The 26,854-nt window shown below is 33.6% G+C and overlaps 2 protein-coding genes and 1 long non-coding RNA gene across 4 annotated transcripts in view; 2 read left to right on the top strand and 1 right to left on the bottom strand.

Moving 5' to 3' along the window:
• Nucleotides 1-26,854, top strand: part of LOC114336012 (glycosyltransferase 25 family member) — a 75,179-nt gene that overhangs the window by 13,345 nt on the left and 34,980 nt on the right. Inside the window, exons 3-5 of the mRNA XM_050643156.1 lie at nt 21,705-22,128; nt 23,660-23,891; nt 25,371-25,439. Coding sequence (XP_050499113.1) covers nt 21,705-22,128; nt 23,660-23,891; nt 25,371-25,439 — 725 coding nt within the window. The remainder of the gene's footprint in view (nt 1-21,704; nt 22,129-23,659; nt 23,892-25,370; nt 25,440-26,854) is intronic.
• Nucleotides 2,422-12,385, bottom strand: LOC114336006 (chymotrypsin inhibitor Ani s 6-like). Of its 2 annotated transcripts, none has more exons than XM_028286305.1 (2): nt 12,229-12,385; nt 2,422-3,143 (listed from the first exon to the last, which is right to left on the bottom strand). In XM_028286305.1, the coding sequence occupies exons 1-2, from the start codon at nt 12,302-12,304 to the stop codon at nt 2,962-2,964; spliced, it is 258 nt and encodes an 85-aa protein (XP_028142106.1). In that variant the 5' UTR covers nt 12,305-12,385; the 3' UTR covers nt 2,422-2,961. The 2 variants fall into 2 exon arrangements, with proteins under 2 accessions (XP_028142106.1, XP_028142107.1); XM_028286306.2 differs by lacking the exon at nt 12,229-12,385 and adding an exon at nt 5,663-5,783.
• LOC126879852 (uncharacterized) lies at nt 13,682-14,712 on the top strand. Its single transcript, XR_007696314.1, has 2 exons — nt 13,682-13,862; nt 14,526-14,712. It is a non-coding gene; the product is annotated as an uncharacterized LOC126879852 (long non-coding RNA).

Genomic DNA, 26,854 nt, shown 5'->3' with positions numbered 1-26,854 from the left:
TTTTAAAAATGACCGAAGAGGGTTTTTCTAAAGGGTAGTCTGATAATTTATCCTTATGAACATAAATCTTTATTATTATTATTATGATTAGTTTATTATTAGTAGATTATTTTAATTTTATAGTAAACACAGTAGGTACCAGAAAAATACTGTATAGGTAAATATCTTTAATGTACCGGGTGTCCCAATAAGAATGGCTCTCGGCCATATCTCAGGAACCGTTTATAGTAGAGCTTTGAAATAAAAAATTTTATAACAAAAGTTGCCTCAGGAAAATCCTGGAAATTATTTTTATAATTGTGGGACCACCGCTAGAGGGCGTAATTGAATATCAAAAATTAAAAAATCTAAATTTTACAAAATTTTCCTAATGAAGGGGCACTGGAAATCCGATCGTCGTATTCTTCATAGAATTCTACGCATATTTGATTTGACAAGTTTAGGTCTACCTTTGGAAATAAGAGGTGGGGGTGAGTGGGAGCCTTGTTATGAAAAACTGGCTGTGAGTCCGGTTCTGCTTAATCAAATTTTGCAAACTTGGTCTTGTTGAAGACAGATCTTTTTCGTCAATGTAAAAGTTATGATTTCGAACCAACTTACTGAGTAATATGCCAGCTAGAAGGCGTTATTTAATTTTTTTCAGAAATCTAGCGTTCCTTGGAAAATATTAAATACAAACATGCATTTTTAATACCATTTTACGAAATTAGACAAAATTAGCAACAGAGTAGTGAAAACCGCATGTTAATACCTTTTTTCTATCTCGAGATATCTTACAAAAGGTGTAAATTTAAAAACATAACTGTTACTGTCACCGGTAAACGAAATAATTCTTTAAAAGTAGTGTGCTATGGAAACAACAAAGAAACATTTTCCAGCTGTCAACGTATATTAGGTCTTTTCAACGCTTCTCATTTGTTTCGAGCCTCGTTCATATCTCGTAAATTAATATTATACACGGATTGTACGGCATATGACAGAGGCTCGAAACAAATGAGAAGCGTTGAAATGCCCTATTACAAAGAAATAAAAACAACTATTTAGTGATGACATAAACTTTCGTTGCAAACATTTACTCTTTCAAGAGTAGATTGAACAGCAGTCTCAATTTCTGCTCTCGATATGCTTTGAATGGCGTTTAGTATTCTCTGGATAATGTATTCTAGAGTAGTGTATGATGGGCAACAATTTGAATATTTAGGTCGTCACTAAGTAGTTCTTTGTGTTCTGTGTTATATTTAATTTTAATAGTTTTGTTTCTCTTTATATTGTTGTTTTAATTAATTACATTTTTATACGTTGACATCTGGGAAATGTTATTTTGTTTTTTTCCACAGCATACTAGTTTTCATTAACTTAGTTTACCGGTGATAGTAACAGTTATGTATAAAATTTACACGTTTCTCGAGATACCTATCTTGAGATAGAAAAAAGGTATCGACATGCGGTTTTCGCTATTCTATTGCTAATTTAATCTAATTTTATAAAATATGATTAAAAATGCATACTTGTATTTAATATTTTCCAAAGAAAACTAGATTTCTTAAAAAAAATTAAATAACGCCTCCCAGCTGGCTTATTACTTATCAGGATGGTTCAAAATTATCACACTTACCTTACATTGAAGAAAAAGATCTGTCTTCAACAAGACCCAGTTTTCAAAATTTGACTTAGCAGAACCGGACTTACAGCCATTTTTTCATAACAAGGTTCCCACTCACCCCCACCTCTTATTTGCAAAGGTAGAGTTAAACTTGTTAAATCAAATATGCGCAGAATTTGATGAAGAATATAATAATCGGATTTCCAGTGCCCCTTCATTAGGAAAATTTTGTAAAATTTAGATTTTTTTATTTTTGATATTCAATTACACCCTCTAGCGGTGGACCCACAATTATGAAAATAATTTCCAGGCTTTTCCTGAGGCAACTTTTGTTATAAAAATTTTTATTTCAACGCTCTACTATAAACGGTTCCTGAGATATGGCCGAGAGCCATTCTTATTGGGACACCCGGTACACCTACCAAAATATATCCCAAAGTTATATTTTCTTTTTGTTCAAAATTCACTTGATTTATTAAAAAAAAACTATTAAGTATACAACAGATATTAAATACTTACATTAAAAAAATAATCTGACAAACATGAAAACTTTGAGAATAAACTGAAATGACTTTCATGTCCTTTCAGCATGCACTTTAAGCGCCGGCGAGAACATCCAGACATTTTTAAAAATGTCTATACGCCTCAGGTCGACTCAGCCTGAATAAAATTAGTACCTTGTGTAAAACCAGGAGTAATAATAGGCGGTTGAAGCGTAGTACTGGCCTTGTTATCTTCCTTGTGTGTCGTAGGCCCTAGAGATAGCAGACTACCCTGCTATAATCCCAAAGCCGCGTCAGCGGAATAAAACGAGAGACTTTTATATTTTAATTATTTATTTATTATTTTTAGTACAAAATGGCATATAAGTATTTCTAACATATCAGTTATAAAGATGATTATCATAAAGAAGTCTACAATCTATAAAATATAGAACATAGACACTTTCAATGCAATAAGTTAGATTCTTGATTTGCAATTAACCAGTGTATATTTCAAGATAACTTCGCGATGTTTCATATTTAATAATTCATTTGTTCGAATACCCTGAACTAAGGTGCCCCATCGGATTGCAACGTTTGCTTGCGAAGGTGTGATAACAAGCGGTAAAGAGATTACAGTCGAACAAATTAATCAATTTTAAAACATCGCCACGTTATATTGAATTTTACACTGGTTAATTGCAAAAAAGAGATCTCAGTTTGGTGCAGTCGAACAAATGAATTAAATATGAAACATCGCGACGTTGGCTTGAAAGTTACACTGGTTAATTGCAAATCAAGAACCTAACTTACTGTATTGAAAGTGCCTATGTTCCGAAAAAAAGATTTCCAATACTGTATATCATAAAATAGCTCTTAGTGAGGGAAACAATCTTTTACCAAAACACATTTTCCTTGTTCTCTACTTAGAATATAATCTTGGTTACAAAAACAACCATTGATGCACTTTGATGCACAGTTTGCAAATTGGCGATAGTTGCACGTTGGTATACAGGGAGATTCACAGCCATAGTGAGCATTGGGGTCATCACAAGAGTCTGAAATAACAAAAATAAATTAAATTACTTCATTTTCATATTTTTGGTGTTATGATTTTTGGTTTTATGACTTTGTGATTCTCGAATAAAACTCGAAATTCGACTACGTTTATCAAAATGCTCCGCCTGGTCGACTCTTCTCTATGCAGTTGACACATGGACCCTTAAAACATCAACCGTAAATTATAACATGCCCCAAAAGAGGGTGCTATTTTATATAAGGGGATGTTACACAATGAAGAACGTGGCCTCAGTAGCTCAGAATCGGAAGAGATGTGGGGTGGATTTTTAAGGGATGTTATTAGTATACTCTTATTAGCTTAGAAAAAAAATTTAGAAAACTCAAAATAAGGATGTCAAATTAAAAAATAAAATATTGGGCGCCACTGGTTACCTAAAGAAAACCCAAAAATTATACAAAAAATAGAAATAAAGGAAAGTAGATCAATCAAAATAAAACAAAAAACATAGTCGCATAGAATATACACAATATACAAAATACTTATAGCGTAACTTACCTTATCTTAATCTATACTATATACTATACTCAGCCAATTCTTTACTGTTCTTACGATACAAGAGAGAAGGAAAAGAGATATAATAAGATTGTATTTAGCAAATTAAACATTATTTAAAAGGCATTATATTTAATTTCGACTCAGAGATCATTACCATCTTTCTATGGACCATTTCGAACTCTTCTCGATGCTCTGAGAATAATTACAGTTGCTTTTCTGATGAGAACAAAAGAGTTCGAAATGGTCCATAGAAAGATGGTAATGATCTCTGAGTCGAAATTAAATATAATGCCTTTTATCTACCCACGGTTTTACTCACGTATCGAGTACTAGGAAGCAGATTTGTTGATCTTTACCTCGGTGAATTGATATGTTGTGGAGTGCAACTATGTAGACTCCCCATGTCTCTACATTCATCACCCTTTTCCTTGCAAGTTTTAGAAGGATGGGAATAGGTATAAGAGAGAATCTGTTTCCGAACTAAGAAATCCAAAGATTTTATTATTTTTAAACATTTATTTGTTTGAAAATGGAGTCTTTTGGGTTTCGACATTTTGTAAACATTAAAAAAAAATGAATTTAAATTTGTGATCTCTTACGGTCTACATAATAGAGATCGTGATTGCAAAAAAAATAGAAAGTTTACAAAATATACCTTGTTTATCAGTCCTTTTTCTTGGTGGTTGTTAAGTCCAAAGAGCGATTTCACTTCACTAAATTGATACAACAAAAGTACATCAGGTTACCCATAGTTCATTAAAAACAACTCCATAATTAATAAAAAAAACTTTATAGAAAAATTCAGCATTGTCTAAATAAATTTGTACTTACTCGAACAAAAATATTTAAAAAAAGAATTTGTTATCTAGTTTATTAACGGAATCAAAAAATACTAGCAAACTTTAGGCTTTAACTGGTGTGTTGAACTAGTAACATCAAAAGAAAACTTCTTCTGCGTAATTCCTGGATCTGACTGCATGTAAAAAAATGATACCAAAAGCGGTAAACAATATCGACAATCGCCTAATAGCAGCTAAAATTGCCGGAGTTCACCATCTGTCCGCCATGTGTCGCCGGGCTGAGTCAAACTCTCAGAGCTTTAGCCAGCCGGGCCGGAAAAACTTGTAACTACATTTTAACTTCACTGGAAACTAACTGGAACTTCACTTCATGACGACTATAACAGAACTGCAATATTCATTTTGCCGGTAACCGCATCTCGCGGCCCGAGGCACCGGCAAGTTCTTTACTTGTCGATAGCTCTCTCTCTCTCTTGAACTAAACTCGATGACAGCCTTAATGGAACTAACTCTTTAGTTCTCCTTCAAATCTGGGTTCCCTCTTTCAAAAAAAAGAAGTAACCTCCCATTCTACCAACATCAGATCCAAAACACTCAATCAATCAAATCTCAACCAATAAGAAGTTGCAAATTATGCCTCGGGTTAAGCCCTCTAACGCATACCAAAACAGCTCGACCAATCACAAAAAAAAAACAAACAAGTAGATCTCAATATTTCGTACCGCCTATTTTTCTCACAAAAAAAAAACGCTGACTTGGACGTATCCACAGCTAAGGCCCGTTCTCATATGCGTCATCAAAAAGAACACTTGTTGGACTATATAAACACACTAGAGTGATTTAATCTCTATAAAATAAACATAACAGCGACATCCTGGCATATTTCAGTCTCCAAAATCAATTAGCTCTTTGTCGGCAAGCTCCCATAAAACATCACTGAGACACTTAAAAGACAATCACGTCATATTCTGCATAAAGACAGATTATACATTCGACTATTCGTGAGAATCAAGAATGAATTACGCAATATTGTGAGAACTTACGATTCTTCGATAAACAAATATGAGTTTAACGAATCTGACATACAGTGCGTAGCGAAAGTGTTACAAATGTAAACTGGATCGAAATTTCAAATAACTTTTGTACCGTTACAAAATAAATTGGAGGCCTTTGAAATGTGGATCTACCGGAGAATACTCACCTGGACATCGCATACCTCAAACGAAGAAGTGCTGCATAGAATAAGCAGTGAAAGAGAACTTTTCAACACAGTGAAAGTTAGAAAAACATCATACCTAGGCCGCATACTGAGAAATAATAAGCACCAATATGCTCGACTTAGACATAGTGAAAGGACCAGTGGCGTGCGGTGACTTTTTCGGAAGGGGAAGCGATTCAATAAGGATATAAAAATATTTTATTAAGGGTCGAGGGTCGAGCCACTTCCCACCTGATAACACTCTGATGCGCTATAGGGGCTCTCTATCAGCAAAGTCCTTATGTGAGACGTCCTGGGTACAAGCACTTACACACTAAATCCTACCTCGATCAATGCGTGAGGCACTCTATTCCCGCTGTATCTAGTGACTAGTGACCTATCACTGATCTGTATTGCTAGCTCGGGCCTTGAGTCCTCGCGCCGGGCTTTGTTTCCTAAAGAAGAGTTCTATTTAAAAAAAATTGTATTCCGAGGCATTTTCCCCAACACACAACTTTCAGCAATATGACACTTATTTATACTTGAGGTCTATTCTCCTATCAACTTCTGATAATTGTTGAATGCAGTCTTTTTCAATGGATAATAGGGCTAAATTTCGCTTGTTGAATTTCTTTTAAACTCTTAATTTGAAACTTTTAATGCATTTTAATAATGAAAAACTTCGTTCTACTGATGCAGTTGTGGCTGGGATAGTTAGTACCTACTAATTCACACAACTTGACCACTTCACACAGTGACTTGTTTAAACCAGTATTTATAAAGAAATACCCAGATTTCTCAAATCAAAAGATTTTCATTATTTAATCGTAGTGAAATAAATTCCTCTGTGGGAAATTTTGATGAATTATAATTAGAAATATTAAGATTACTTATATATAATTCTACAAATTTTAAATCGTTAAAATTTTGAAAGTTAGAATTCATTTGTTATAGAATATTATCAAAAGGTCTCTCTGTTGCCGACATTATCAATCTCCATTATTTTTCTTTCATGTTCAAACCCCATATTTTCAGTTTTATCCCAAATATTTTTAAACTGCTCTCGTTTTTTAATTATCGTATTAATAAAGTCATCAATTTGTCTTATACAAAATGCAATGTCATTTGACTTCATCTGTAAAATGTCAAATAAAAGATCAGTAAAAGGAAAAATATCTGCAAAAAATTTAAATCGAAATATTCTTTAAGCGAATGTACATGTACGTACCTAACCACCCATGCGTAGGAAGGCGCTAGGATGCGCTAGGACGATCGCTTCCGCAGGGTACCAAAATTCGCGCGACTAGTGGGTTGCGGTCATTGAACCCTGACCAATTTTTAAACCGGACAACTGCATGACAAGCGGCGATTTTGAGATGCGCTTCTGTCAGGAGTGGACCGAATATGTAGTTGAATTGTGTGCATATTGATTTCGTTCGTACGCGATTAATTTTTAATATTTTTCAATGCGTATGCCTAGGTAATATGTAGATTACTTGGATTAGGGAAAAATTTTTGTTATTAAATAGGTATTAATTAATAATAGATATATTTTTTTATTTCGAAGTAGGTATGGGGAAGCGGTGTTTCCCCCGCTTCCATGGACCGCACGCCCCTGGAAAGGACACTAGTGAAAGGAAAGATCGAGGGAAAGAGAGGACTAGGAAGGAAAAGGCCATCGTGCCTCAGAAACATCCGGCAATGCACAGAACTAAATTTTGAACAGCTAATAACAGCTGAAGACAGAGAAGAGTTTGCAATTGTAGTAGCTAACCTCCATTGAGGAGACGGCACTTTAAGAAGAAGAAAGTTTTATGACTAAAATTGTGGTCATGACAGAGCAAAGTTATACACCTTTTTTCTGATAGAGAAAAAATGGTTACTATTCACATTTTGTGCTATCCTTAAAAATACAAACACTAACGACTGCAGTGAATACAAAACAATATCATTAATAAGTCATGTTCTTAAATTATTCTTGAAAATAATACATGGTCGTATACCTAAATAAAAAACTGGAAGAAGGAATATATAATACACAAAGCGCCAAAATTAACGCACCACCTTAAAAACGGGACATTTTTGAAGTTTCGTATTTTCTAAACCTGTTGTCCGATTTTAGTGATTTTTTTAGTATGTTATAGCTTTATTCTTTATGAATCTCAGTGTAATAATATTGTTGCTAAACGTGTAAGTGTCGTTGTATACTTTGTGTAACAATGATAGTGTGTTTTTTCCTCAAAGTTCGAAACACCCTGTGGAATATTCTAGCGTCTAAAATATTTAAATTAAAACTCAACTATAGCCTTAGGCTTTCTGAACATTTTGCTTTTTGATTAATTCGCTTTTGTTGTATAACAAAAAAGTTAGGTACTTTAACAACTAGCAACGTTCTTCATCAATACAGGGTGTTTCTAAATAAGTGCGACAAACTTTAAGGGGTAATTCTGCATGAAAAAAGAATGACAGTTTACTTTATAAACATATGTCAGCAAATGCTTCGTTTCCAAGATACGGGATGTTAAATTTTTTCTTACAAACTGACGATTTATTTAGTGCTCTAAAACGGGTTGAGATATGCAAATAAAATTTGGTAGGTTTTAAGAGGTAGTTCTTACGAATTTTTTGGCTACAATTAAGAATTTTTTATTCACCATTGGCGTGCATACAGGTCATATTACCCGCTCATAATCCCCGTATGCAAGCCAATGGTGAATATAAAATTCTTAATTGTAAGCCAAAATATGCACAATCACCACCTCTTAAAACCTACCAAGTTTCATTGGCATATCGTAACTGGTTTTAGAGCAGTAAATAAATCGCCAGTTTGTAAGAAAAAATTCAACATCCCGTATCTCGAAAACGAAGCATTTGCGGACATATGTTTATAAATCAAACGGTCATTATTTTTCATGTAGAATTACCCCTTAAAGTTTGTCGCAGTTATTTAGAAACACCCTGTATTGATGAATTACGTTACTAATTGTTAAAGTACCTAACTTTTTTATTACGCAACATAAGCGAATGAATCAAAAAGCAGAATGTTAAGAAAGCCTAAGGATACAGTTTAGTTTTAATTTCAATATTTTATATATCCTAGAATATTTCACAGGGTGTTCCGAACTTTGAGGAAAAAACACACTATCATTTTTACACTCGGTATACAATGATACTTACCTGTTTAGCAACAATATTTAACAACGATATTCTTGAAGAATAAAGCTATACTATACTAAAAAACGCTGGACGGAAGGGCCGCCCGAGAACTTTATCGTGCCGATCTATTATCGTTATGGTACTAGATATTGGCATTCTATAAAAATAACAAAGTTACTCGTTATTTTGATATTTTAGAAACACCTACTGTACTTAAAAGTATTTTATGGTTCTACGCATCATTAATTCCTGCATTTGAGAAAATGTTCGATGCCATATTTCGGGGACACACTATAGATGTGTAGATTATTGCATAAATCAATAGAATATTATAGTCATACTTTCATTTCAAATTAGTTCATTTTTCTGAGAAATTAATAGTTTACAATATTTGCATTTCATTCTATTTCGATTACGCCAGTCAATGCGCGAGATTAAGAACAAGATATTATCTCCAAATTCTATCCTACTGCATGGATTTTAATGAAATTTTGGGAGTAGCCCAATCTCCTAATTCAAAGTCTATCCTATATACTATGGCGCTTTTATCATGGGGGAAGTTCCCACCACTTCTCAGGGGTGAAATATTTTTATTTTCGAATTACATGGAGAAAAAGGAAGATTTTTAAGAAAATTTAAAAATTCATTCTATAATTTGATCACATTTTAAAAAAAAAACATTCATTTTAAACCCGTTTAACTTTTTGAAAGTAGAAATAACACTATATTAAAAGGTATTGAGAAGAAAAACAATGCATTTAAATTATGGTGGATGGGGAGTTAAATGTATATACTTTTCATTTTTCCTTAAAGTACATTAGTCATTATATTTTTTGCACCATATCTCGCTTAGTTTGTAAGTAACCGACATTTAACGGTGCTCGTTTTAAAGGCCTTATCAAACACTACAAAAGGTGTTGGTAGCATTATACACCTAAAACCTACCGTTCCTCTGTTATTTCAAGTTGAATACACCAATTTGAGCATGCACCAAAAAACAAACTATTTTCACCTACCATATCTCTTTTTGTATTATAAATAGAACATTTACGAAGGAACGAATCTCTTTATTATTTATAATCTAAAAAATGTTTTATATAGAGTTTTTAGTTCGATGCATAGTTTTTAAGGTATTCACAAAAAATCCGTCCGAAAAGGTGTCATTTTTCAATGAAAATGGCCAATTTTCAACTACGCATAACTCAAAAAGTATTGAGTTCTCAAAAAAAAGTATAGACCAGTTTTTGCTTAGAAATAGGTTCTTCAGCCACTTCCGTGCTTATTTTGACCAACAAATTTTCCACCCCCTTGAAGAAGTGGGAACCGTCCCAAGATAAAAGCGCCATAGTATATAGGGTAGATTTTGTTTCTTGAGCTATTCCCTACTTACTGTGAAAATATCTAGTACATCAATGTAGTAGGATGGAATTCGGAGCCAAATACCCTCATTGACTGCTCTACAATAATGCTCTGCTATGAACGCGTGAGAGAGGACACACAAGATTATAGCAAAATTTCTATTTACCGTAACTTTTCGAGTTTTTGAGCTACAGCAATAAATTTTATGTCATTGGAAAGGTAATTTTGCATTCTTTCAAAATGTGTTAAAATATACAGGGCGTATCAAAAAAATTAAGATTTTTTATTCATTTCCGGTTCAACCGGAAGCCATGTTTTTGGTAAAATTTATTGTGATAATAGATAATAAAATACCATATATGTCTGCAAAATTTCAAATTTTAGTTTCTATTAAGAAGGAAGTTACGGGCACTCAAATATTTTTTTATAAAAAATTCATAACTCCCCTCCTATGGGGAGTTAAGATATATGACTAATGTCATTCAATTTACTGATAGGATATCAAAAATATATCAAAAAATAAAAAAATTCCTTGGAGCCATTTTTGAGAAAATCTAGTTCAAATTTATGTCAAAATTTGACCCCTTAAATATAGGCAACCCGTAACTTTTTCTGAAAAACGATAACATCTTTCTTATAGCCCCATCTTTAGGCTATATAACGACTTTTTCAAATTAAACTTATCTTAAACAAGTTTTTAGATAGGTAGGGAAATGTGTCGGGTGGGCGGTCGGCCATGTTGGCCGCCATTTTGAATTTGGAAATGTCAAATTCCGTACTTTTATTTACCTATCGATGAGCTTACTTTGAGTTGAATTTCATTTATTTCTGTCAAAATTTGCAAAAATGGGCCCTAAATAACCCCCCTATTTCGGCCCCCCTTTGAGAGATTTTTTTTAAAAGCTTAGTTTCTCGACAAAATTCTCTTAAACTTACTCATACTGAATTTCATCAAAATCGGTCCAGTAGTTTTTGCTGGGCGGTGGCGACATACGTACGTACATACGTACGTACGTACGTACGTACGTACATACTTCCGACATGTTTTTTTTATTTGCTTTTTAGACTCAGGGGGACTCAAAACGTCGAAAAAAAGTGAAATCTGAAAAATTTTTTTTTGCACGATCCTATAACTTTATCTATTATACTATACTACGTATATAGTACGATAAAGTAAAAATCACTAAAATCGGACAACAGGTTTAGAAAATACGAGACATCAAAAATGTCCCATTTTTAAGGTAGTGCGTTAATTTTGGCGCTTAGTGTAGTTAGTTTGGGTTCAGAAACGGACTAGGAACCAGAGGCTTATTTGCTTTTAATGAGATAGCTTAAAGATGCATGGATATGAATGTGGATGTACATGTTTGTTACGTTTATTTTTAAAAAGCGTTTGACAAAGTAAAACTTGAAAAATTAGTCCAAATTCTAAAGACTATATCTTGGAGTCTCAAATAGTTTAACTAATGATAGAAGCATAGTAATCAATGAAAGCATCCTGATAAGAAACATAATCTACTGAAAATACAACAACCTCCTCAAAGAGGAGAAGATTACTAAACTGAAAATTTATAGAGCAGCAATTAGACCAGTAATCACATATGGTGCTGAAGTAACGTACTTGACACAGAAATATGAGGAAAGATTGAGGATCCTAGAGAGAAAAATAATTCGGAGAATAGCAGGCCCATTAGACTTAGATCATAATGAATTTAGAAAACTGATGAACTACGAAGTAAGAGAACTTTTGAAAAAAGAAGACATCGTCAGATTTATCAAGGTACAGAGACTCAGATGGATGGGGCATAAATAGAAAGATAAAATCCAAAAGCAGTTATCAAAAAGTTACCAAATGGGCACCAGTATCAGGCAGGCCACGAGGAAGACGCAAAGCCAGATGGGAGAACCAGATAGTCGAGGATCTTAAGACGATGGAAGTTGGGAATGGGTAATAATAAGTAAAAAAGGAATGAATGGAGAAATATTATAGAAGACCCTAACATCAAGACTAATATCAAGAATATTTAAACAATACAAACATTTTCTATACTTACTTTTTTTAATATACGAAGAAACTGCGAAATTGACCATAAAAATAAGGCAAAAAGCAACAACTACTGTGAGTTTCATGGTTGAATCAATGATAGTCACGTCGAAGAAATGTCTGAATCACTAAAGATCGAATGTTGAACATCCTACCTGATTGGTATCTTATATACATTCGTAGGTGTTTTTAGCATTCAAATCTTATTCTAATTATATTTATGATTCGACTTATTGTATAAAACAGTTTGATAAGATTGATAGCAAAGAAGGGCAATTACTAAAATTTGCAAGTTTAACTGAGGCATATGTCGCAGTAATGGATATTTGCATATGCAAAAGTTTAGCCTCAAAACATAATATATTAATTGTTATATAAATATATCCAGCAACATATACAATTAAAAATATTTACATTAAACGGCAGTAATTCTCTTGATTTATTATGTACTAAAATAAAATATTGTCAATAATTAGGGTCTTTTATGTTTCTAAAACCCCGACCGCAATCAATTGTTCCATATAAGTTTATTATCATATTCAGTATCAGTGCTAAAAGTAGAAAATTTTTATTTATAGAAACTATTGTGTCATCAACTAATATCTTTTTCTATCGGTGCCAATCCATTTCGGATGATGGCTATTTTACTTTGTTTGCCACAGAGCAGGTGGTAGTCTTGTTACATCCTTTTCGTAAAATTTTCAACCAGGAAATGCGTCTTCTGCCTGGTTTTCGTTTGCGGTTTACCTTCCTTGGTCGGCAATCATCATAGCTATTCGGACTTTACACCGAGAGAACAATTTCTTTTCTCCTAAAACACCGATTTCTTTGAGCAATATTTCTTAAAAGTTAACATATCCTATTAACTTAAACATACCGGTTCACATATGAAGAAACGAGTTTTTTAAACACAACTCAATAATTTCTTACAGATAATTTCTTCAATACTAAGAAATGCATTAATGGTTACATTTAATTTTCTTATCCTAAAGTTTTTATTTCTTAAATTGAAAACTACAAATATTTTGTTGTATAAGAAATATAATGTTAAGTTAATCCATATTTATATTTGTGAACAAGAAATTTTTTTGCAGTCAAATAAATATTTTAAACCACACGAAATAATTCTTCAGAAATACCCTCTGTAGTAACTGTGGTTATAAAATAAAAACTTTGTCATTAATGCCGAAATGTTACTTGCAAAGAGATTTTCTTCCACAAAAGAATTGCGCAGATTAACTATTTATGATTTAGTCGTCAGTGTTTGTCAAGATGGCGTGATATGTTCATGTTCATATAGATGGATTTTTGATTTATTGGTGTTCTTTAAAAATTAACGGATATTTTGAAGGTACGTACATATTATATAGGTATTAAATAAAAGTAAATTGAGTAATTTAAGATGTAATAATAATATTGTTGCGTATCCGAATGGTTAAAAAAGAAACATAATAGTATCTTCATATGCTTTTTAGGTATATTGATGGACGACTCTGAAATAAAGGAGCTTATTATTCTAACTGGGAAATATGCCACAATTTAAAGCTGGGACAGAATGATATAATATATAGCTTCAGAACAATATTAAGAAAGGAGTTATTAACCAACTGCGGGGCCTTCCAAAAATGGTAGAACTTCATACATGTAAGTACCTTTTTAAAAATGTGTATACTTATGTATCAACTATAATAGGTTTATTGAATGTATCGTCTTCTATAAAAATATACAATACAACGCTATATTAAACATGGCGGGTGCAACGCTGAGGATGTTTTCTGTTAATTTATTTGAGATAAAAAAATCAGTTAGTCTAAAAGAAATATATGTTTATGGTTAAGAAATGTTATTGCCAAAAACCGTGAATTAGTTAATATGTATTAAATGACTTAGATGTAAACTAATAATACTTTCTCTTAATAAAATGTCTTAATGATTAGGTACGCTGTCTCTTTTAGATTATAAAAATTAAGAAAATTACATATTATTAGGTCTGCTTCAATGTTTTACATTGTTTGTATTTTCCCCCTTGTTTTAGCTAAACAATGTTTATTGTGTGATTTAATATTATACAGATAAATAATTAATACTTCATTAACAAAAAGAAAAAAATAAACAAAGATGTGTAGGTTAAATAATGCCATGTTTGAACTAAATATGATTGATTATTATTAGTATTAATAGTTCTTATGTGGGGCCGTGTATTTGTTTTTTTTTATTTCCTAAATTTGTTAAAATAAATATCTATGTCTTTATAAAAAAAATTTATTAAAGTAAGTTTACTCTTTCTACATAACGATTTTGTTTTAGTGAATTGCTGATATACAAAGTGCTATTAACAAAAGAAGGAAAATTTAAGGAAGTTGGATTTGCCTCTCCATCCTTTTATTGTTGTATAGAAGCCAGTGGTTTAAGAGTGGAGAAAATATTTTTTGTATGTAATAATAACGTTTTATATCTTGTTTTATTAATAAATAATGATTTTACCTTAACATAATGATTTATTTTGCCGTATGTAATATCACTTTATTTTCAAGAAATATTAACTTAACTCTAAATATACGTTTATCTCTGCGAAATATATTTCTTAACATTAAATACATTAATTATTAATAGTAAAGTAATAATATTCCTTACTAAGAAATATTATTGCTCGGAAAGAATAGTTTTGTTATGTGTAGAAAATATATTTTTATGACTAATAAAATTAATTAACATCAAGTCTAATTTCTTTCTGATAAATGGTTTTGAAGTTTGCCAGAAAGTGATAGTTCAATCATGTTTAAGATATATTTCTTTGGCTATAGTAGAATTTATTTGAAATATTTTAGAAAATCATATCTTACATACAAAGATATATTTCTTAGGCAATATGCCAAGTCGATCTTTCTTAAATATTAATAAACTTTCTTTATGTCAAGAATTTTTTTCTCTCGGTGTAGAGACGGCGTAATAAACTGCATAATGAGTTTGAGAAAGTTACGTGTCATATAGTCCAAGTAATAAAACTTAAAATAGGACAAAACCTCGCAATTTTTACAGAATGGATCGATTTGCTTGAAAATTTGAGAATAAAGTAGTGGATAGTCCAAGGATCAAAATCTATATCATACGAAAAGGCGCTTTTACCATGGGAGTGGTTCCCACTCCATCTCGGGGGTGGAATTTTTTATTATATTTTGGTTGGTAAGAACATTAATTATAAGCAAAAAACGTTCTATACTTTTTTTTTGATAAAATTAATAGTTTTCGATTTATTCGCTATCGAAAGGGTTAGTTTTATATCGAAAAAATCAATGTTTTTAATCAGTTTTCTGCTAATAACTCAAAATATTTTCGTTTTATCAAAACAACTTTACTTAACAAAACTGTACCTTTTGAAAAAATAAACAAAACCGTTTTTTTAATTTTCTTTAAGACCAATAGTAATCGAGCTATACTTTATTATATGTTGGCTCTTCTTCGTCAAATGCTAAATATTGTAGTTTCAAAGTCAAAGGACGGGAAAACTATGCATTTTTCGAGGATAACTTCTTGAAACTATTTTAAAGTATTTAAAAATATGTATCTCCAGAAATAAAAAAAAAATCTCTAGCTAAAAAAATTAAGTGACTTATAATGAAAAGAATGTCAGTCCCTATTTTTTTCAGCAAAAAGTGATCGTAAACAACTCCCTAATCACCACCCTAATTAAAATTTGTCATTGACCTGATTTGGTTTTCTTGATTTATGTATTAATAATAGGTTCTAGAAGTTTGATCGCCTTAGAACGATTAGTTTTTAAAAAAATGGAGCTAAAAGCGAATAACGAGTTTTTGTAGTTTGGTAAAAAATGCACTTTTCTTCAGAATAGAAAGATTAGCATCAGAGATACGTAAAAATATTTCAACATGAAATTGTAGCTTATTTAATTCTCAAGAACTTGGGTTTGCAAAAATTTTTTTACGGTAAAAATTGAGTGAGCTATTGATAATTAAAACTTGTAATATTATGCAAAAACCACCTTTACCAACCCTTTCAATGCCACCTCTTTTTGTGACTGAGAATTTTAAAAGGATTTAATATTAATAGCCTTATAGATCTTGTAAAAACCTACAAAATTATTTTTTAACGAACTTTCTAAGGTAACAAATAAAAAAGTTACGGTTAAAAAATCAATATATTTTTTTGAAAAAAAAAAGGAGAAATCCAATTGGAAACACAATAATGTAAGTTAGCGGTGTTTTTAGTCATTGGCCTTATTTATTCTTCTTTATTTATGTATTATTAATAGATTCTAGAAGTTTGACTGGCTTAGGGTAATTAGTTTTAAAAAAACTGAAGTTTAAAGCTAATAACGAATGTTTGCAATTTGGTAAAATATGCCATTTTCTTCAGAATAGAAAGATTAGCATCAGAGATAGGAAAAAATGTTTAAATATGAAATTGTAGGTAATTTAATTCCCAAGAACTTGGTTTGATAAAATATGTTCTACGGCAAAAATTGAGTGAATCGTAAATGAGTATACCATCGATAAACATTGAATTTTTAGATATAAAATAACACTTTCGATAACGAATAAATCAAAAACTATTAATTTTATCAAAAAAAATGTATAGAACATTTTTTGCTTAGAATGAATGTTTTTATTTACTTTTGCGGTCAAAATGTAATAGAAAATTTCCACCCCCGAGATGGGGTGGTAACCACCCCCAAGGTAAAAGCGCCTGTCGGCATCATATAGATGTTGATCCATGGACTATCCACTACTTATTCTCAAATTTTCAAGCAAATTGATCTATTCTGTAAAAATGCGGCGTGAAAAGCTTTGGTTCGTGGACTAATATGTCCTATTAGATATTCCAATTTTCTGATTTTGATTGTATTTAAGACTTTCATTTCTTTATTTATCTTTCTTAGAACTTCCTTGTTTTTGACGCGTTCTGTCCATCATATTTTCAGAATTCTTCTATAAGAATTCTTTTCTAAAAGGACAAAACGGACCGACAAGGGCATACCCATAAATGGAGAAAAACTTAGCCATCTGAGGTTTGCAGAAGGTATTGTACTAGTAGCTGACAGAATAGATGAGGACAAAGAACTTTTAAATCAGCTCTACCTTTCCTCGCTAGAAGGGAGATGAAAAATAAATATATCTAAAACCCAGATGATGACAAATCTTGTAGTCAGCAAAGATACAGCCTAGGAACAAGATCCATCTTCTTCTTCTTCATGTGCCTTGTCCGTTGTGGACGTTGGATATCATCAAAGCAATTTTAATTTTGTTTGCGGCGTTTCTGAATAACTCGATCGATTTTAGTCCAAATCATTGGCGTAAGTTTTGAAGCCATGAGTGTCTTCTTATTCCGATTCCACGTTTGCTTTCTATTTTACCCTGTATTATCAGTTGGAGTATATGATATTTATCATGTCTCATAATATGAAAGAGGTATTCAAGTTTCCGTTTCTTAATTGTGAAAGATATTTCTTTTTGTTTTCCCATTCGGCGCAGTACCTCTACGTTGCCGGTGTGAGTCGTCCAGGATATTTTGAGGGTACGTCGATACACCCATATCTCGAATGCCTCCAGCTTTCTCATTAATGCTTCCGTCAGTGTCCATGCCTCTGCGCCATACAGCAAGACTGGAAATACATAGCACTTTAGCAGCCGTATTTTTAATGGGAGGGATATGTCGGAATGGGTGAACATATTTCTCATGTTGGTAAATGTTGCTCTGGCCTTTTCAATTCTAGATCGTATTTCGGTTGTTTGATCCCATTTCGAGTTGACGACTGTTCCAAGGTATATATACGAGTCAACGTGTTCAATTAATTGGTTTTTTATTTTCTGAGTTTTGCTGACCAGCATCCATTTTGTTTTATTTATGTTGAGGTTAAGTCCTCTTTCTTCACTCGCTCTTTGTACCCTGTCCATAAGATACTGAAGTTCATCGATACTACTAGCAAGTACGACTGTATCGTCCGCATATCGGATGTAATTTGTCAATTCTCCATTGATTTTTATGCCTTCGTTTGCTTCATTCAGTGCTTTTTTAAAAATTTGTTCGGAGTAAATATTAAAAAGGAGAGGGGAGAGAACATATCCCTGTCGCACACCTTTTCTGATATCAATGCTCTCCGTGGACGCATTGCCGACTTTTACCCTGGCTGTCTGATTCCAGTAGAGACTTGTCACAATTCGGATGTCCTTATCATCAATTCCTATGTTTTGTAGAATTTCAATCAGTTGGTCTTGTCTCACATTGTCAAAGGCTTTCGAGTAATCTACAAAGCACATGTAGACAATCTTGTCCATATCTCTACACCTCTGTACTAATACTTGTAGACAAAACACTGCCTCCCTTGTGCCCAAAGCGTTCCTAAAACTAAATTGTGACTCTTTGTTTTCTGCTTCACACTTGTTGTAGATTCTGTTATATATGATTTTAGTGAAGACTTTGGTGATATGATTAATTAGGCTTATCAGTTTATGTTGGTCACACAATTTAGTGTTTGGTTTTTTAGGAATGGCCACGAAGGTTGATTGTAACCAATTTTCCGGAATTCTGCCGCCGTCGTATATATTACCTATTAAAAAGAGTGGTTAGGGTTTCTAGGAATGAATTGTCTGTTTCGCATAAGAGATTTAGCACTTCAGCATGAATATTGTCAGGTCCTGGAGATTTGTTATTTTTGAGGAAGCATATTGCTTTTTCTACCTCTGAGTTGAGAATGGAAGGACTGTTTCGACAAGACCGATCTTGTTTCGATCTTAACAAGATCCATTAACCAGGTAATGGCCTATAAATGCCTAGGTCGTGAGACTCGCATAGGATAAGATAACCAAACCATTGAGCTTCCAAACCATATTTTCAAATCGTCTGACATACCAATATGCCTTAATGGCAAGGAGAAGAGTGCAAAAGATCTGTGTGTCTTAAAGGGCGATGGAGCGTGCTATGTTGGGCGTTTCACTACAAGACAAGGTCCCAAACTGTCAGCTACAAACAAGAACAGAAGTGGTTAATTCAGTATAGAGAATAGCAACACCGAAATGGAAGTGGGCAGGTCACATGGCTCGAATGACAGATAACAGATAAACAAAGCTTATACTGGAATGGAGACGAAGAATTGATGCCTACTGAAGCAGAGGTCGTCCATTAATACGTTAGACTGATGATCTAAAATGTTGCCATAGGAATTGGATGCGAGAGGCACAAGCTTGAAATAAATGGAAAATTATGAGGGAGATCTATGCCCAGCAGTGGACAAGCGAAAATTTAATGATGATAGCATTTGGTAGGATCATCTACAAGTGAAGTAGTGTTGCCCAAATGCAAGACCAAGACGAAACTTAGACAGTCTTGGTCTTGGTCTTGCGCCAATACTCTGGTCTTGGTCTTGGTCTTGGTCTTGCAGCAAGAGTCTTGCAAGTCTCGCAGTTACCCATTAGCCTATTGCTATTTATTTATTAAGCGTTACTTTAGATCTTAGAACAACGTACATTTCACATATTCTAAAAGTGCCGGTGGGGGATGGCGTCTATTCGTAGTATTATAGTCGGTGTAAGAGAGAGAAAGTATTCGAAATCATAAAATAACAAATGTTATATTATTTGTTATTTCATTATTTTGAATACGTCCTCTCTTTACACTGACTATAAAACTACGCATAGACGCCATCCCCCACCGGCACCTTTAGAATCTGTGCACTGTAACAGAGTAGGTACATTTTAATCTCGAATTAACATAGCCATAGTAATGACCAATAAAATTAATAAACGTTTAAACTGACATTGGGTAAAGTTTGAACCCACGATCTAAGCAATCCGTGCGTATGCTCTAACTAACTGAGCTATCCATGGTCCACGGGAGTCACTCTGTTTCTTAATAAACATTTGCATTTAATAAGCTTACATGTGCTAAAACATGGTTAAAATACAAAAAAACCAAATTAATGACATAAATTTGACTGTACATATTTCAAAGACCATTATCTGTCTAGAAAGGGATTGATCGACCCCCACGTGATATGAAATGGAATAAAAAAAGTTATACAATTTGCCATTTATTTAAATAAAAAATAAAATACAATGCAAATGAAATTACAGAACAGTACACGATTGCTTTGACGTTACTGTTACTTTATCATTATAATAATTTTGTTGACCAAGAATTAATACAAACTACATAATACAATTCTTTATACTCGTTACTATCCAAAGTGTCCAATACCCTAAGTAGGATATTGTTACTTTCCCTAGTCCAATAGTCCAATACCCTATACCGTTACTTCGTTACTTTAAATATTTCGGTATTTTGTTTATAGGGCAGCCGGAATTATCTGTTAATTTGTCTCGTTACTTTTGAATAACATTAATACTACAATGATTAAAGTAATTTAAAAAAGCATGAAAATAGAGACTTCATCTTTAACTTTAAAATGCGAAAGTGTCAATGAAATTTAAACTGTTAATTTTTTGTTTGTAGTCTGCTGCGCGATTAAAAATAATGATGAGTTTAAATTTTTTTATCAAAGATAAGCATACCGAAAACTGAAAAGGTAACATAATCTGTTTCGCGATTAACAACGCGACATTGTGTCGGTGTCATAAACCCCAAAAGAATTGCATATCAATGAAAGAAACTTATTGTTCATTATGTTAAAATACAATAGAAATAGACTGTTGTTTGATAGTTAGTCGAAAATAGCCGCGCATTTTCAGCAAATTTCGGTTTGTTTAACTGATATCTCACACTCAGCACAAACAATATTTAGTCTAATAACTTAGGCCGATAAAATTTGTAATATTATATTTCTTATCAGCTAAGCTGAGATGACATATATTTTTAAAATGTTGTGGCGGCTATTATCAAAACCTGGACAATTAATTTCAGAGTGAAGAAATTGTCTGCTGGGAAAGATTGTTCAAAATGTTTTATTTTTAGTCCCTACTTATGACCCCTGAGTACGTATCAAATGTGGCAAATTTTCTTTTAATCGATAATTTGATTCGCTATGTATGCTTATGGTATTGTTCGTAATGCGCATAAGTCCAATTTTACAAATTTTTGTTTTACATATTTTTTTGCGTCTCATAGAGTCTCTATACATCTAAGCATATACCGGAAATATTATACTACTTAGATGACACTCGGTCCTAACTACAAGACGCAAGAGTCTCGCAGGGTTAGTCTTGTTCTTGCTCAAATCTTGCAGGCTCAGTCTTGGTCTTAGTCTTGGTCTTGCGAAAATGCAAGAACAAGACCAAGACTGCAAGACCAAGACCCATTTTGGTCAACACTAAAGTGAAGACTTAAGTATTTCTTGGCGTTTATTGACAGTATCACTTGGCTTGGGATAATATCTTAACATCAAATGAAACCGGAGTGTCGCGAAACACGTCAAGTAAATATGGCGGGAATTTTTCAAAAATACAATTTTAATTTACTTATTTTATATAAATTTTATTTAACAATGACTTTTCATTACGTACATTTTTGTTTCAGTCTCTCGACTGTGACGTATTTCTAACCAATCCTGACACATTGAACTATTTAGTGTCCAAAAACTACACAATTGTGGCACCGATGCTCAGAGCTGAAGGTCTGTACTCCAACTTTTGGCACGGCATGACTGATGACTACTACTATCAGCGAACTGAAGAATATACTCCAGTATTGCGCAGGGAGAACCAGGGATGTTTCACAGTGCCAATGGTTCACTCGTGTGTTCTCATAGATTTAAGGAGAAGAGAGTCTGAGTATTTAACGTATGTTCCTAGTAAAATAGATAAATTTGATGGACCCAACGATGACATAATCGCTTTTGCCATTAGTGCCAATAGGAGTGCCATAACTTTGAATATTTGTAACGAACTTAAGTTTGGATATATCATGGTGCCGTTGGAACAAAACGACCAGCTAAGTGTAGGTCAGTATGCTTCATACTTAAGTTTGCTGCGGTCTGTATTTTTAATAGTTTTCATATATGTATATACATTTCAAATTTAATGCTTACGATTTCAACAGATTTACCATTTTTCTGATATAGATGGTCACTTTGGATTTTTAAATACAACACTCTGTATATTGTATTATTATTGGAATCCTCATTTCAATATGAGTTATCATTATCTCAGGTTTCTAAGCCATGCCGTTTTCCTTCGACCTGACCCGCTTCTTCCAGCTAGCCTTTTATTATTAATAGGAGTTTTGTATCTGTATCTGTAGAGTAGGGAGTGTGAGTCAAGTCCCACAGCACTTAGGCCACAATTGACCCATTGTACATCCTCCCAGGGGGTTGTCGTCCTTAGTTCATTATCCATCCTGCCATTTTCAGGAAGACGGACAAATTACCTGGTGACGTCTCCCCTATATCGGCAGGTCTAGGCCAAGGCTCGCCGAACCCATACTCTCGTATTGACGATAACTCCAGACATTCACATAGGAGATGCTCGACAATTTCGTCATCTCGTTCACACCTCCTGCATAGAGGTGTGTCTACTAGCCCTAGTGTGTGGAGGTGTTTTCTTAGTTGACAATGGCCAGTTCAAAAACCAACTGTCAAGCGTAGTTTTTCCTGGTCATTCTCAAGTACTTTTCTGATGCTGACTTCCCAAGGTTCCTTAGTGTTACCTTGGCAAGTCTACATCCTGGCCGTTCTTCCCATCTTTTCACGGTTTGCGTGTGGGAGTGACATTTGACAATTTCCGCGATGATTGTTGCAGTTGACCAGCCAAAAAGATCACCAGGTCCTAAGAGTCTTAGGCCTGCCGCCTTACTAGCTAGCTGGTCAGTAATGCGGTTGCCTTTATTTCCGTTGTATCCTTTAACCCACCTCAGGATGATGTTGTTACCATCCGAAGCTTGGGCTAGTGATTCATGACACTCCATTACTAGCCCTGATATGACACGTGGTCTGTTCAGGGTTAGTAGCGCTTGTCTGCTGTCTGTACAGATTATTATAGTTTTGCCGGCTGTACCTTTCCGGATTATCTCTTTTGCTGCTATGGAGATACCAGCCAGTTCAGTCTGAACCACGCTGGCATTTTTACCCATACCCCATTTTATACTAAGGTTCAGTGATCTGGAGTATATTCCGCATCCTGAGCCTTCTTCCGTTTTGGAGCCATCGGTGTAGATGCAATATGCATTTGCCACGTTTGACTCCCTCCCTATTAATAGGAGTTAATTAACTGTCTCTCTGAGTGGCGCATAACGTGGACAAAATATTCAAGTTTGCGATTTTTAACTGTTCTGACGACTTCCTTAACTTTTCCGATCTGATGCAAGACAACTTTGCTACGAACTCTATCTACCCAACTTATTCGTAGGATTTTCCGATGCACCCAGATTTCAAATGCTTCCAGATTCATGAGAAGTGCATCCTTTAAGGTCCAACCTTCGATACCATACAAAGAGTAGATATCTTATTATTGTAATTGGCAATTATTTTTTTTTAGATTACGAACAAATGACCAACATGAAACTAGATGTATTAAATGAAATTAATGAACTTTATGTCAACGATCTCCTAAAGAAGTTTGTTCGAGAGTTGCCGAGAAAAGATACGTTAGGCTTCGATAAAATCTTTATGATAAATCTTTTACGAAGGCCCGAACGAAGGAAAAGGATGAAACACTGTTTCGACGAATTGGGACTAGAGGTTGATATTTTGGATGCTGTAGATGGAAAGTAAGTATTTTTATAGAAAGGACCTCGCCACGTTTTCTTATGACAAAGTGGTTCTGTTAAATTGGCTGAAGATTGACTTTGAGGTAGCAAAGAGGTAGCTTTGGTCATGCTGATCAAAAGTTCCAAGACTCACAAATCAATTGTTTCTGAATTACAGAGGTCCAAAGTGTCGGTTTTTAGCCAATTCGAATAATACATATTTGTATAATATACAGGGTGTTAGTAAATAAGTACAGCAAACTTCGGTGATTCTGGATGGAAAAATAATTACAGTTTGCTATATAAATGGATGTCCGCAAATGCTTCGTTTCTGAGATACAGGGTGTTGAAATTTTTCTTACACGCTGACGATTAAGTTATTGCTCTGAAACTGGTTGAGATATGCAAATGAAATTTAGTGAGTTTCGAGATATAGTTATAGCTCGTTTTTTAGCTGTCAGGTGTGTTATATGCTGTCGAAGAAAGAATCTTAAAAATATCTTAAGTACTACTAACCTCTTAGAAGCTTATGAAATGTGGTTCTATAGACAAGCACTAAAAGTACCGTGGACTCCTAAGCAAAACAGTTCTTTACAGAATGGAAGGTACCCATCAGCTGATTAATACTGTATCTTCTTCTTAAAGTGCCTATCCGTTCCGGATGTTGGCGATCATCATGGCTATCTTGACTTTGTTTACTGCAGCGCGGAACAGTTCAGTGGTAGTGTTGTTATACCACTTTCGTAAATTTTGAAGCCAGGAAATGCGTCTTCTTCCCGGTCCTCTTTTACCATTTACCTTCCCTTGGAGAATCAGTTGGAGAAGGCCGTAACGTTCTTGATTTTTCATTACATGTCCTAGATATTCTAATTTTTTTGTTTTGATGGTTATGAGAATTTCACACTCTTTCCCCATTCTACGCAGGACTTCCACATTAGTAATTCGGTCAACCCAGGATATACGTAAGATGCGCCTATAACACCACATTTCGAAAGCTTCGAGCCGATTCATAGATGCAACAGTTAGTGTCCACGCTTCCATTCCGTTGAGCAGAACTGTGAATATGTAGCTTTTCAACAGACGGTATTTCGTTTTTAATGATATGTCTCGACTGTTGAAAATAATATTGAAAATAATATTAAAAATAATATTGACTGTTGAAAATAATACTGTATAATAATATTATTCTTTGACAAATTATGATGGATACAATCAAAGGACACATGGGAATCGGCAGGAAACAAGTCTTGTGGTTGAAGAATGTCAGTTAATGTCAGAGAGTCTTGCAGTGTTATTCGCCAAGGGAACTAGATAAGAAACTTAAAAACATTAAAAAGAAGAAAATGCATATAGATATACGTAGACGATATTTGTTAAGAGCGTTAGTGAAAAAATCTTTTACGGCAATCTATAGAAAAAATATTAACAAATGTTTTTTACCTTAACTTTAATTGACTAATACTCAAAAAATAACATTCTATATCGTTGTATCGATTTTAGGGCCCTCAATGAGAGTTTTTTGGAAGAAATCAAGTTCATGCCAGAATTTTCTGATCCTTATCATAAAAGGTAAGTGAATGTATTTGTATTTACTTCATTAATGAGAATACTTATATTATTTTTAATTTTTATCTCGGATATAATCTAATCTTCTTCTTCTTAAAGTGTCGTCTTCGTTCCGAAGGTTGGCGGTCATCAGGGCTATACGTATTTTCGAAACTGCTGACCGAAACAATTCGTTGTTGCTAAAGCTATACCATTCCCGTAGATTCTTTAGCCAGGAGTTTCGTCTTCTTCCTATGGACCTTTTTTCTGCTATCTTCCCCTGCATAATTATTCGAAGCAGTCATATCTTTCGCCTCTTGTAATGTGTCCCAAGTATTGCAGTTTTCGTTTTTTGATCGTAAATATGACTTCCTTTTCTTTATTCATTCTTCTCAAGACCTCGACGTTTGTGACTCTTTCCGTCCATGATATTCTCAAGATTCTGCGATACATCCACAGTTCAAATGCGTCTAATTTTTTGGTATCAATCTTTTCCAGCGTCCATGACTCCATTCCGTAGAACAGCACAGAAAGTACGTAACATCTCATCAGGCGAAGTTTCATTTCAAGGCTCAAATCTCTTCCACAGAACACTCTCTTCATTTTAGTGAATATGGATCTGGCTTTTTCTATTCTTATTTTGATTTCTGCTGAGCTACCGTTGTCTTCATTTATTAAAGTGCCTAAATATTTGTATTTGCTAACTAGATCGATAATTTCATTGTGTAAATATAAATTTTGGACATTTCTTGTTGATTTCGATATTACCATAAATTGAGTTTTCTTTATGTTCAAAGATAGTCCATATTCTTCGCTGCAGTCTGCTATCTTATTCACCAATGTCTATAGCTCTTCAAGTGTTTCTGAGATCAGAACGGTGTCGTCGGAAAATCTCAGATTATTTAATCTAACACCATTTATTTTAATACCTATGGATTGCTCAGAGAGTGTTCTATTCATTACGTCTTCGGAATAGAGATTAAACAGGGTTGGTGACAGTATACACCCTTGTCTCACACCTCGCTTTATTTCAATTTCACAGTGGTATTATTTTCAATCTAATCTGATATGTGATTAAAGACTTTGGCTTTTTGCCCTACGTTTGGCTATTTTATCTACCTGCTTTGGATAGAGAGATAGATAGATATAAATTCATGAGTACAAAAGCTGTATCAATAAAACATGGAGGCAGTTTGGTGAAAATCTAAATACAGACGTAGAAATTAAAAGCGAATGAGCAACAGAATAGAAATTCGTAGACGATACTGTAAATATATGGAGAGTTTGAGGAAAGCAAAAAATTGTACTGTTTCACAGAACTAATGCTGCAAGGCGCGAGAAATGGACTGAAACGGTTGAAAACTTAGGTATTCAAAAATCTTGTATACAAACCTGCCGAATTCTGCGAAAACTCAGAGGCAGCAATCCACTCAGGTGTC

The sequence above is a fragment of the Diabrotica virgifera genome, chromosome 2 (assembly GCF_917563875.1).
Source record: "Diabrotica virgifera virgifera chromosome 2, PGI_DIABVI_V3a".
Taxonomy (NCBI): domain Eukaryota; kingdom Metazoa; phylum Arthropoda; class Insecta; order Coleoptera; family Chrysomelidae; genus Diabrotica; species Diabrotica virgifera.
The sequence above is the reverse complement of the archived record's forward strand: the minus strand, read 5'-3'. Positions and strand labels throughout refer to the sequence as shown.